We start from the raw sequence: 13,989 nt of genomic DNA, 5'->3' as shown, positions 1-13,989 counted from the left end.
GTAGTTGAACCGTGTTAACACAAAAGAGATTGACTAACCTAAAAATTAAAATTATATATGATTTTAATCCGATCACATTTTGTATAAATTAAATTAATTATAATTAACTATTTGAATATAATTATATAACATAAATATAATTTGATGTTTTTTGGTGTGAAGTAATATATATATTGTTAGGAGAAAAGTGGTTATGAAAATGATGGCACAAGTAATTAAATTGTACATAGAAGAGATAGACAAATTAATGAAAGAAAGGCTGCTACGGCGCGCGTCATTTATCTCTAACGACTTCTTTCACAAGAACTGGCCACTCGTTGAAATATTGGATTCCATTTACTGATCAGTCACCCATTTATGCAGCTTTTGTGTGCACAACACTTTCTTTGGGTCTATTCTATGTAGAACAAGCAATTCTATGCTTGCAGTGCTATGGAAACTCAAGTGATAAAGGATCAACTAAGGAATATTCCAATGACAAAAGGAATGTAACGTAATTCTATCATCATTGATTCTGCAAACAACTGCACGTGCAGCCATATGCACAGAGGCCACGGAGCATTATTAATACAAGATTAATGGTGCCAATAATTTTGTAAGTCATCAGTAATGACTAATGAGAAGGTTATTAATCTGTCTTCATATCCCCTTTGATCTACATGTATGCATGCATGCACTAAGGCCAATTCGATCACCCTCTCCTTTTCACTACTCAAAGAAGTGACAGCAGATGCTGGTATTCGGATAATTTTTTGGTTGCAAAAACAGGTTCAGAATATTTTTTTCCTTTCTCCTTTTTTCAGGCTTGAACCTAGATCTATTCTCTAGCATTTCTATATTGCATAATACCCATACATAAACTCAGTACTCTGAATTACATGACATCCAACACAAGGAGATTAATGTATAAAGCCAGAATTGAAATACATCTCTTTTAAGATACACATCAATCTTATACATCCCAATGCTAACACCATCCAGATGTATTATTTTGTTGATAATTCCGTCTTACATATTGCTTCACAATACTAAATATATTCTGACCCCATGATTCAAGCATCAAGCATAAGCATAACTCACAATCACCCTTAATTATCTGTAGACATCATCAGATAGCATCTTAGCTAATCTCTTATTCAGGTAGCAAATTTTATTTGACTTTCTACATAACTATGGTTATGGAGGAGGGTATAGGTATCCTGCCCTTCCTGGGCCATAGCTAACTGAATGATCATGGTAGTCGTCATTTGGTACGCCTAGAACCCTTCGTCCTGCAACATATCAAGGTAGACATTTGTCTTAAATATTAGTCACCATTTTCTCTCTTATATGTATAAAGAGGATAATAAGACTAAATATATGGAGATGTCATCACTGGCATGTTTATGAGAAACATATATAAAATACATGTGTGGGAAGTCCTCTAAATATACTAACCAAATTTGAGTTGTGTTATTGCAGTAGCGACCTCAGAGGACATGAGAAGGATGATTCCTACGAAAAGGGCCATCAACATGACTTGAGAGCTCTTAAGGAAAGCCATTTTCACCATGCCAATTGCAACTATAGAGGACGATGATATATAGCACTTTGTTGTAAGAATCTCATGAGAGGAAAAGGCCAAGGAAGAGGAAGGATGTTTAGATGATTTGTTTGTAGAAAATGGAGTCTAGGACCCCTATATCTATGAAACACATTCAGGAAGCTTAGTCAAGTGAGTACTGCACCTCTCTTTCATCTCCACTTCTTGTAAGTTGCAGGTTGTGGGAGATTCATGGAAACTATCACCTAAAGAAACAAACAAGCTGTTAAGGTCCGCTGATGGAGCTGTCCTTTCTTAACTTAAATAAAGAGACAAACAAGCTTAGAAATGTCTTTGAAAATGATGGATGGAGAGCATGCATGGCGGCCTAGCCAGTTGTTAGAATCTCATGAGAAGAAAAAGCCAAGGAAAAGGAAGGATGTTTAGATGACTTGTTTATAGAGAAGGGAGTGTAGGACCCCTATATCTATGAAACACATTCAGGAATCTTAGTCAAGTGAGTATTGCACCTCTCTTTCATCTCCACTTCTTGTGAGTTGCAGGTTGTGGGAGATTCACGGAAACTATCACCTAAAGAAACAAACAACCTGTTAAGGTCCGCTGAAGGAGTTGTCCTTTCTTGACTTAAATTAAGAGACAAACAAGCTTAGAAATGTCTTTGAAAATGATGGATGGAGAGCATGCATGGTGGCCTAGCCAGTTGTAAGAATCTCATGAGAGGAAAAGGCCAAGGAAGAGGAAGGATGTTTAGATGATTTGTTTGTAGAAAATGGAGTGTAGGACCCCTATATCTATGAAACACATTCAGGAAGCTTAGTCAAGTGAGTACTGCACCTCTCTTTCATCTCCACTTCTTGTAAGTTGCAGGTTGTGGGAGATTCATGGAAACTATCACCTAAAGAAACAAACAAGCTGTTAAGGTCCGCTGATGGAGCTGTCCTTTCTTAACTTAAATAAAGAGACAAACAAGCTTAGAAATGTCTTTGAAAATGATGGATGGAGAGCATGCATGGCGGCCTAGCCAGTTGTTAGAATCTCATGAGAAGAAAAAGCCAAGGAAAAGGAAGGATGTTTAGATGACTTGTTTATAGAGAAGGGAGTGTAGGACCCCTATATCTATGAAACACATTCAGGAATCTTAGTCAAGTGTGTATTGCACCTCTCTTTCATCTCCACTTCTTGTGAGTTGCAGGTTGTGGGAGATTCATGGAAACTATCACCTAAAGAAACAAACAACCTGTTAAGGTCCGCTGAAGGAGTTGTCCTTTCTTGACTTAAATTAAGAGACAAACAAGCTTAGAAATGTCATTGAAAATGATGGATGGAGAGCATGCATGGTGGCCTAGCCAGTTGAAAGAATCTCATGAGAGGAAAAGGCCAAGGAAGAGGAAGGATGTTTAGATGATTTGTTTGTAGAAAATGGAGTGTAGAACCCCTATATCTATGAAACATATTCAGGAAGCTTAGTCAAGTGAGTACTGCACCTCTCTTTCATCTCCACTTCTTGTAAGTTGCAGGTTGTGGGAGATTCATGGAAACTATCACCTAAAGAAACAAACAAGCTGTTAAGGTCCGCTGATGGAGCTATCTTTTCTTAACTTAAATAAAGAGACAAACAAGCTTAGAAATGTCTTTGAAAATGATGGATGGAGAGCATGGATGGCGGCCTAGCCAGTTGTTAGAATCTCATGAGAAGAAAAAGCCAAGGAAAAGGAAGGATGTTTAGATGACTTGTTTATAGAGAAGGGAGTGTAGGACCCCTATATCTATGAAACACATTCAGGAATCTTAGTCAAATGAGTATTGCACCTCTCTTTCATCTCCACTTCTTGTGAGTTGCAGGTTGTGGGAGATTCACGGAAACTATCACCTAAAGAAACAAACAACCTGTTAAGGTCCGCTGAAGGAGTTGTCCTTTCTTGACTTAAATTAAGAGACAAACAAGCTTAGAAATGTCTTTGAAAATGATGGATGGAGAGCATGCATGGTGGCCTAGCCAGTTGTAAGAATCTCATGAGAGGAAAAGGCCAAGGAAGAGGAAGGATGTTTAGATGATTTGTTTGTAGAAAATGGAGTGTAGGACCCCTATATCTATGAAACACATTCAGGAAGCTTAGTCAAGTGAGTACTGCACCTCTCTTTCATCTCCACTTCTTGTAAGTTGCAGGTTGTGGGAGATTCATGGAAACTATCACCTAAAGAAACAAACAAGCTGTTAAGGTCCGCTGATGGAGCTGTCCTTTCTTAACTTAAATAAAGAGACAAACAAGCTTAGAAATGTCTTTGAAAATGATGGATGGAGAGCATGCATGGCGGCCTAGCCAGTTGTTAGAATCTCATGAGAAGAAAAAGCCAAGGAAAAGGAAGGATGTTTAGATGACTTGTTTATAGAGAAGGGAGTGTAGGACCCCTATATCTATGAAACACATTCAGGAAGCTTAGTCAAGTGAGTACTGCACCTCTCTTTCATCTCCACTTCTTGTAAGTTGCAGGTTGTGGGAGATTCATGGAAACTATCACCTAAAGAAACAAACAAGCTGTTAAGGTCCGCTGATGGAGCTGTCCTTTCTTAACTTAAATAAAGAGACAAACAAGCTTAGAAATGTCTTTGAAAATGATGGATGGAGAGCATGCATGGCGGCCTAGCCAGTTGTTAGAATCTCATGAGAAGAAAAAGCCAAGGAAAAGGAAGGATGTTTAGATGACTTGTTTATAGAGAAGGGAGTGTAGGACCCCTATATCTATGAAACACATTCAGGAATCTTAGTCAAGTGAGTATTGCACCTCTCTTTCATCTCCACTTCTTGTGAGTTGCAGGTTGTGGGAGATTCACGAAAACTATCACCTAAAGAAACAAACAACCTGTTAAGGTCCGTTGAAGGAGTTGTCCTTTCTTGACTTAAATTAAGAGACAAACAAGCTTAGAAATGTCTTTGAAAATGATGGATGGAGAGCATGCATGGTGGCCTAGCCAGTTGTAAGAATCTCATGAGAGGAAAAGGCCAAGGAAGAGGAAGGATGTTTAGATGATTTGTTTGTAGAAAATGGAGTGTAGGACCCCTATATCTATGAAACATAGGTTGTGGGAGATTCATGGAAACTATCACCTAAAGAAAAGAAAAATACCCTATGTTGGATGAGAGGAAACTAGCTAGGAAATAGTAAATAATAGTAATAATAATAATTCTCATATTTGATTATTATTTAAAAAAAAAAAAACTATGACAACAATTAAATATGATTAAAATTTTATGTAATTTTAATTTATTTAATCTTTATATAAAGAGAAAAAATTAAGAGAAATTAGTTTGAAGAAGCATTAATTAAAATAAAATATTAACCTCAAATCTATTTTTTATATATTTCTCTATATGTCTTTTTTTCTATTTTCCTTTAAAAAAAAATTAATAAAGAGAAGAGTGAAAATGTTAATAATCTTGTCCATCATCTTCTCTGAATAAATGTGACGAAAGTGAAAATGAGAAGGGAAAGTTGGGGCTTCCACAACAATTTCCTTTCTTTTTTTTTTTTTCCCCCTCTATATATCTTTTTTTTTTCCGACTTTTTCCCAACCTAAACATACCATGATATCTTTCATTTCAAGGTGAGCTTTGGGAAAAGGGAAAATTTTTGTGGTAAAGAATCTAAAATCTCTCCATTTGTATGAAAAAAAAAAAAACTAAATTTAATAAAAATTATTTATTGAGTTTTACATTTTCAAGTTCTTTCATTTATTATAAAGAAAATTGAATTAAATTTTTAAACTTGTAAACAAAGTTCAAATCTTTTCTTTGAGCCTTTTTCTTTCTTCAACTCTTACGAGGAAGAAAAATCAAGAATTTTTTTTTTTTAATAACAAAAGAAATAAGAACTTAATAATTTAGTATTTTCTTTCTTTATCTTTTTTTTTTTTCATGTCATAAATTATTTTTTTAACATTTTTTTTCTCTTTCTTGGGTTTGGTCTAGTTCTTGAAAATTTTGAGAAAAACATAGCATAAAGGAGAGTTAGAAAGAGAACAAAAAAAAAACATGTAGGAAAAACTATAAGATTTCTCTTGTTTAGCTGAGAATTGAGAGAGAATTTTAAATTATTAAGGAATGCACACTCTTTAAATTTTTTCCCATTTTCCATTTCCTAAGGAAAGTGATTTAAAAAAGTTTCAAATATTATTATTATTATTATTATTATTATTATTTTGTCTAGTTATGTTATGTTTGGTTTTTGGAAGTTTTAATTAAGGAGAAAGAAAATTAAAGATGGAAAAGAAGAAAAAGATAAATCAATAAATATATATATATATATATATATATATAGATATAAAAACAATTGAGATAAGAAAACGTTGAATAGATGTGGAATGTTCTCTTGACAAATTTTTCCCCATTCATTTATATTATGTTTAGTTCCTAAAAAATATCACAAAAAATAAATTAAAAAACGAGTAAAAAAATATAAAAAAATGTGAAAATACTTTATTAATTTTAAATCTCTTTTTTACTTTTCCTTCACTTATATTTTTATTTTTCTTTTTATATTTTCCTTCTCTATTTTTTCCCTCTTATGTTTTTCCTCAATTTTTTCAAGAATCAATTATAGGATTAAGAAAAATGGAGATGAACATTTTCTTTTAGCATTTTCATTGTCAAAGGCTTTTAGTATTTTCTTTTCTTATATAAATGTAATAAAATAATTTTTCTCACTTTTGGTTTTGGAACCAACTATAACTTGAATATTTTATTTATTTATTTATTTTTTTGCATACCATCCAAAATTTCTTAATATTTTCTTTTTTAATATTATCCAAATATTTGGTTTTTTTATTTTTTCAACCAATATAACTAAATTAATATTATTGACAACAAATTCACTTTAACTATATGGGTTGATATCAATAAATTCCTTTTCATTTAATAAAAAAAAATCAAATATTTTATTTTATTTTTTTATTTAGTCACAAAATAAACACCACTTATCAAATAATATCTGGAGTCAAATATTGTCAAACAAACCCCTGTACTTTCAAATAATTCATGAATATTTTCCATTGGTACCAAGGGGGAAGGGAAAGACTCCCAAGTCGTCGGATGGCTGCAGCCTCCCACTGTTATGTCACTATGCATGATGCTATCCATGGCAACTATATAAATTGCTCACAAGCATTTTCTGACACATGGTGGATGGTTGTAAACTTCAAATGCTGGAGCCTACACTCATCATCTTCATTTTGAAAATGAAGAAGCTTCTCCATCTCTCACTGTTCATCCTCCATTTCCAAATCATTCTACACTCCAGCATGAGCGGGGTGGAAGCTCTAGATGCTAACCCCAACAAACAGGCGCTTCTGTCTTTCAAATCCACAGTCTCTGACCCTCAAAATGCTCTCTCAGGTTGGAACTTCACTTCATCTCACTGCACTTGGTTTGGGGTCACTTGCACTAGGAACAGAACCACTGTTCAATCTCTCCACCTGCCCGGACTTGGCCTTTCTGGTATTATACCTCCACACCTCTTCAACCTCACATCCCTTCAAGTTTTAGATCTCATTGTTATAATCTCAGAGAGATCAATTTAACGAGGAACCAACTTGTTGGCTCCCTTCCATCTCAATTAGGCCATCTGTCTAGACTGAAATTTATGGATGTGTATGCCAACAATCTTAGTGGTGCAATCCCTCCAACTTTTGGAAATCTCACCTCTCTTACCCATCTAAACCTAGGAAGAAACAATTTTCGTGGCGAAATTCCAAAGGAGTTGGGTAATCTCCATAATCTAGTTTCTCTTCGCCTTTCAGAGAACCAATTTTCTGGCCAGATACCGAATTCACTTTATAACATTTCTTCTTTATCTTTTCTGTCACTAACCCAAAATCATCTTGTTGGAAAACTACCAACTGATATGGGTCTTGCTCTCCCTAATCTCAGGCAACTCTTGTTGGCTGAGAACAGCTTTGAAGGATTGATACCCAATTCTTTAAACAATGCTTCACAAATTCAGGTCCTTGACCTCACTTCAAATTTATTTCAAGGGTCAATTCCTTTCCTTGGGAACATGAATAAACTTATCATGCTAAATCTAGGAACGAATTATCTTTCTTCCACCACAGAGCTGAATCTTCAGGTATTCAATTCCCTCACAAACTGTACCCTATTGGAAAGCCTCACTCTGGATTCCAACAAACTAGCCGGCGACCTTCCAAGTTCAGTTGCAAATCTGTCAGCCCATCTGCAACATTTTTGCATTGAAAGCAATCTCTTTACTGGGAAATTACCCAGAGGAATTGACAAGTTTCAGAACCTCATATCCTTGACTATGCAGAAAAATCTTTTCACAGATGAGTTGCCACATTCCATAGGAAGACTGAATAAACTGCAGAGAATTTCTGTCCACCAGAACATGTTCTCAGGAGAAATTCCTAATATCTTTGGGAATCTTACACAATTGTTTATGCTCACACTGGGATACAACCAGTTTTCTGGTAGAATCCCTGTGAGTATTGGAGAATGCCATCAATTAAACACTCTGGGTCTAGCCGGGAACAGGCTCAATGGCAGCATACCAAGAGAGATTTGTTCTCTCTCCGGTCTCAGTGAATTGCGTTTAGCAAAAAATGCTCTGCATAGTTCTCTCCCCATTGAAATCGGTAGCCTGAAGCAGCTCTCCTTATTGGATGTTTCTGACAACCAGTTGTCCGGAAACATCCCAGAAACAATTGGTGCCTGCTTAAGTTTGCAAACTCTCAGCATGGCAAGAAATGAAATAATGGGCTCAATACCGGATAAAGTGGGCAAATTAGTGGCACTGGAGAGCATGGATCTTTCTTCTAACAATCTCTCTGGCCCAATCCCTGAAGATTTGGGGAGTCTGAAGGTTTTGCAAAGCTTAAATTTGTCTTTCAATGACTTGGAAGGACAAGTTCCGAGGAATGGGGTGTTCATTAATCTTAGCTGGGATTCTCTCCTAGGAAATGATATGCTTTGTGGAAGTGACCAAGAGGTTGCAGCCAAGCTGAGACTCCATACATGTATTGCAAAGAAGAAGCAAAGCAAGTATTTTGGACTCACCATCATCATTGCAGTTGTGGGCTTCACTTTGTTAATGTGTGTGATCTTCTATTCCATGTGGGCATGGGTCTCCCGGAGAAGGAAAACGAAAAGGACAGTGGAAAGTTTCTTTTCCCATCCTTTCAAGGGGTTTCCTGAAAAGATGTCTTATTTTGAAATCCAGCAAGCAACAGACCGTTTTGCAGCAGAAAATTTAATAGGAAAAGGAGGCTTCGGGTCTGTTTATAAAGGAGCCTTCAGAACTGGTGAAGATGGAGTCGGCAGCACGCTTGCTATAAAGGTCCTTGACCTGCAGCAGAGCAAAGCTTCTGAGAGTTTCTATGCAGAATGTGAAGCTCTGAGGAATATTCGGCATCGGAACCTTGTGAAGGTTGTTACTTCATGCTCTAGCATTGATCACAGCGGAGGTGAATTCAAGGCCTTGGTTATGGAGTTCATGTCTAATGGTAGTTTACACAATTGGTTGTACCCGGAAGACTCCCAATCTAGGTCGAGTCTGAGCTTAATCCAGCGACTGAACATAGCCATTGACATAGCTTCTGCCATGGATTACCTGCACCATGACTGTGACCCACCTGTAGTCCATTGTGATTTGAAACCTGGAAATGTGCTTTTGGATGATGATATGGCTGCTCATGTGGGAGACTTTGGATTGGCAAGGTTTCTTTCTCAAAATCCATCACAGAGTGAAAGCAGCACAATAGGACTAAAGGGCTCAATTGGCTACATTGCTCCAGGTACTGATCAAAACTGATCTTGCAAAACTTCTTATGAAACAACCAAACAAACCAAAATTTTAGAAACAAAATCAGGACTTGACTCCCTTGGGTTTTCTTTACTTTTTGCAAAACGAATTAGTTGTTTAGACTGGATGTTGATATTCTAATCTGCTGTCACTTTGTTTTAATTAGAGTATGGTTTGGGTGGAAAAGCTTCAACAAATGGAGATGTCTACAGTTATGGAATTCTGCTGCTTGAGATATTCACAGCTAGGAAGCCCACTGATGAGGTGTTTCAGCAAGGCCTAAACCAGAAAAAATATGCATTGGCAGTGGAAGCAAATCAAGTTTCAGGAATTGTTGATCCTAGGCTTTTCAGCCATACTGGTTCTTCAGAGCTTTGCAGCCCCTTCGTCAGTTCCTCAGGAAACAGCAAGCACAGCAGCACAAGCAATACCATCAGCATCGGGCCAAATAAAAGTGAAGAGTGCCTGACAGCCATAATAAGAGTTGGTTTGTTTTGTGCAGATCATTCCCCTAATGAACGTTTAACCATGAGAGAAACTTTAACCAAGTTGCAAGAGATCAAGAAATTTCTGCTGGAGCTGTGGGGGTCTTCATCCCTCCCATTGTCTTCAATAATTACCTTGTAGACATAGTATTATCACATATTTTTCTCTTGTTGTATGAACGCTGTAAATTTATGGAGCTACAATTTAATCTGATTGTGACTCTTGGAAGGTACCAAAGTAAAATTTTTATAGCCATGGCAATTTTCCCAAATTAATGATTTTAAGGTATTAATGAGTTTCATCTCCTACTTTCAAGGGGTTGCAACCAAAGATGTCCTGCTCTGAAGTTGAGCTTCTACAAATGGTTTCACAACAGGACATTTAGCAGGAAGGTTTTAATCAAGGTATGTTTACCCCCACAGCCCACTTGAATCAAACTTTCAGAGGAAAGCACATTCACTAGTTCTGGCACTATTGAGAGCAACAGCACTGTACGTAAGCAGGGCAATTTAGTTGCCAGAACAACCCACAATATAGAGCACTACAAATTCAAAATCATGACAAAATGATTATTATAACTAGCAATTGGAGGTTAGGAAAATGTACCTCTCTATGGGCTGAACTTTTCCAAGGCTCTAGTGAAGGAATAAAATTTCTCTGCCATGAGCCTTTGACTTTCAAAGATACTATTCCATTAGCTCCATCAGGTTTTTAACTGGGGTTACAACTTGGAAAGATTGAACCCAACAAGACCCTGACTGAGAAATCAAACTGCAATTTCTTTTTCATTTTTTCCAACCTACCACTTACCTGAAAACATTGTCAGACAGATTGAACCCCATTCTGCTGCTTGCCAAAAACGAAGAGTAATGAAATCATATCCACCAAGAATTCTCTACAAAATTGTTCTATTGTAGAAGTGCAAATAACAAAAAGTAGGATTAGATGGTCATATCAATCCTTCAGCACCATGCAAAGAACCCTACTCTTCAAAATGTAACCATACCTCCCTCAGTGACAAAGTCAACTGGAGCTGCGTTCTTTTCAGTTTGGTTACTGGCTGCTGAAAGAATAAACTTCTTAAATCTTCTCTCCTTGGCTCCCTAACAAATCTCTACCAAAATGGAGAATTGAGAAACACTATTGTTTCTAACCAAACTGCACAACTTATTTTTATTTTTTATTTTATTTTCTTCCTATAGCCTGTTGGCAGTTGGCACAACCCATAGAGATTCAGAGTCTTCAGATTTTGCACAGAAAATGGCATGGGGATTTAGTATGAACTCTTGGTAGAATTCCAGGAATAAATCAAGTACCGAAGGAACAGGAATACAAGGCATAATCAATCTAAACACCATTTGAATATTTTGTTGATTGAATTCAATTAACATTAAATTGTTAGAGTTGCCCACCCTTTTGATTCTAAATTGATGACTCAAATCAATTAATCATCATAGTGATGTAATCTAGTTTACAGAGAGATCCACCATGTATCATTCACTACATTGCAACATCATATAGATTCTAGCACCATCATTTTTGCTTATTTAAGGAAATATTTCTCCATGAAACAGAACATATTATATGCAGGCGCTGAGGCATAGGATAACACACATAAACAACATGATCTCCAAGTTATTCGGAAACTGAATTGACTTTTTATTTTTCTTCGGTAGTTATGGATTTTTTGGAGGGTAACCTCCCCGTCCCAACCCATAACCTCCAGGACCACTGTAATCAGCTTGAAAGGATACACCCAAAAGCCTTTGCCCTGCACCTTGGAAATTGCTGATTGAATGCTGCTTAATAAGTCATCATTTCCACTCCTAAAGTTCAATCAAACCCGTGACTCTCAGAAACTAAATTAAGTTCATATATTGAACTGCATGCACAACCACTGTAATCAAGAAGGAAAAGGGGTAAGCAAAGTGGATCTTCCAGAGTCTGAAAATTGATTTGAGACTACGTCATGATCTTTTAGGTTTATAAAATGATTGGGTGATGTCTCCATTATGATACTTTAAAGCAACATATGTTGGCAGAAGCAAAAAATAAAACGCTACTCCAGCTAGAGATTTTCTACTGACCAAGTTCTGGAGTTGTGTCCTGGAGAATTACTGCAGCCACCTCAGAGGACGTGAGAAACATTAGTGTAATCAAAATAGCTGCCACCATGAGTGCAGAGGCACTGGAGGAATACATTTTTCCCATACCAATATAGGGTGAAGAGGAAACAAGCTCAAGAAAATAAGTGGCTAAGGATGGCAATGAAACCATTTTAGTTGAGTTCAAGTATTTACAGATGAACATGGCAGACTCAGAATCATTGAATTAAGCACACCCATGTTAAAAGATTGAAGAGTCATCAACACTGTTCCAATCTAGTCCACGTATCTCATCTGGCTTACCGTGTCAAATATGTTCTAGTTTTCCATATTGATGGTATTTTCTTCTGGAAGAAAGGTTAGTCCATGTTTTTTTAACCAGTCAAAACATCATTTTAGAACAGTGCCTGGAGAAAAGTGGCAATGAAAACGATGCCATAAATAACTTGTACATAGACCAAAGAAATGAATGCAAGGTTATTACGGCACGTTAGTACTAATGACTCATTTCAGAAGAACTGACCACTCCTTGGCATGTATCCATTTACTCAGTCACCCATGTAGACAGATTTCAAATTTGTTTATTTTTTAATAGGAATTGAAATTTGTGTGTGTTTGTATGTGCACAGCACTTGGTCTATATTCCATGTAAAATAAGAAATTCTGTGCTGGCAATGCCCGAATGTAGTGATAAAGGACCAAACAAAGATTCTAACGGCAAAAAGAAAATAAAAGAGAATTGCAACACAAGCAACTTAATAATGCACATAATAAAGATTAATGTGGATATGTCAACAGCTGATGAAGAACAAAGAGAAACCATCCTTGGTTTTGGGATACTTTTTGTCTTTCTCTTTTCAGGTGTTCTGTATATACTGTTGGAATTTTTATGTGTGGACTTACATAATCAATTTAATAATGTCATAAATCAGTGTTATTTATTTTTGCATTGTGGTCTATAATGGGACTGGACACATATTGTTGCTTGATTTTTATGGGCTCACCCTAATTCACTTAACTGGCCCATTAAGTCAAGTGGTGGTCCAAATAATGTGTGTGGCTGGCTCACTGTGTGGCTGGCTCCCTGCCCTTCCTCCTTTGGCTGAAAGAGAGCACGCACTCTCGTTTTGGACTGAATCTGGGTGTAAAAGGGAAGAGCTCATTAACTCGTAATTCTCGCACCATCAAGCACTGGAGGAGCTTCCTGAATACCAAAAAAGAGAAAGAAATGGCCTTTCACGGAATTAACCAAGGTGAACGTTTCCGTTTTTGCCGTTCAATGCATGCTTAAATGTCAACATGTGATCCTATGTTGTTTAAATTTTCTTCATATACTTCCTTTGTACCAGGGTTTGCCTCCTTTTATATTGCCCTTTGTATGGAATACTTTGCTTATCAGAAGAAAAAGAAAACAAAATAAATCAGGTATAAAAGTCTCAAAAACACAGACCCTAGCTCAAAATACTCCTTTCGCAATTTTGGAAACTCATTTCATAATGAGTCAAAAAATAAAGGTACTAAGGAGCAGAAATATCTAGTACTCTTCCTAGCTCAAAATTTATTGAATCAAAAGGATACTTATTCAAATTCTAGATTAGAAAGGCTTTTCTAATCATATGATTTTCTACTATTCTCCTTTCCACCTGATGTTTACATATCACATACCACATAAGGTGTTTCACCCAGGATTCACTAAAATAAAATAAGACCCTCTGGAATAGAAGGTGGGAGACAATCAAATAAATGTCTAGAACAGAGAGAATTCATACCTACTTCTCTCGGCCTCATGCTGACTTAGAAGTTGAATAATAGAGAGAGAAATGTTGGCAAGAAAATGAGATGGCAACCAAGGGGAGGAGGGATCACAGTCAACTGTCGAAAAGGATTAATTGTTCTGTCTTGAGATCAATCCATTTAGGCAGTCACATATTTTTGACAGATCTCAAATTAATATTCTTACAGAAATTAGAAAGCATAATTTATTCTTTTTATAGCACTTGGATCAAGTACATTCTCCTTGGAAAATTTTTAAGAAATAATGCCATT

At 36.4% G+C, this 13,989-nt stretch overlaps 1 protein-coding gene and 1 long non-coding RNA gene across 2 annotated transcripts; one reads left to right on the top strand and one right to left on the bottom strand.

Annotated features, from left to right (window-relative positions):
• Positions 1-879: 879 nt before the first annotated feature.
• LOC132253189 (uncharacterized) lies at positions 880-2,643 on the bottom strand. The gene is made up of 2 exons (XR_009464958.1): positions 1,438-2,643; positions 880-1,271 (listed from the first exon to the last, which is right to left on the bottom strand). It is a non-coding gene; the product is annotated as an uncharacterized LOC132253189 (long non-coding RNA).
• Positions 2,644-6,612: 3,969 nt separating this feature from the next.
• LOC132253245 (probable LRR receptor-like serine/threonine-protein kinase At3g47570) lies at positions 6,613-10,047 on the top strand. The gene is made up of 2 exons (XM_059734957.1): positions 6,613-9,344; positions 9,519-10,047. The coding sequence occupies exons 1-2, from the start codon at positions 7,181-7,183 to the stop codon at positions 9,977-9,979; spliced, it is 2,625 nt and encodes an 874-aa protein (XP_059590940.1). The 5' UTR covers positions 6,613-7,180; the 3' UTR covers positions 9,980-10,047.
• The last annotated feature ends 3,942 nt before the right edge of the window (positions 10,048-13,989 follow it).

Source organism: Vitis vinifera, chromosome 18 (assembly GCF_030704535.1).
Source record: "Vitis vinifera cultivar Pinot Noir 40024 chromosome 18, ASM3070453v1".
NCBI lineage: Eukaryota > Viridiplantae > Streptophyta > Magnoliopsida > Vitales > Vitaceae > Vitis > Vitis vinifera.
Note: the sequence above shows the minus strand (reverse complement) of the source record. Positions and strands in the feature narration are given on the sequence as shown.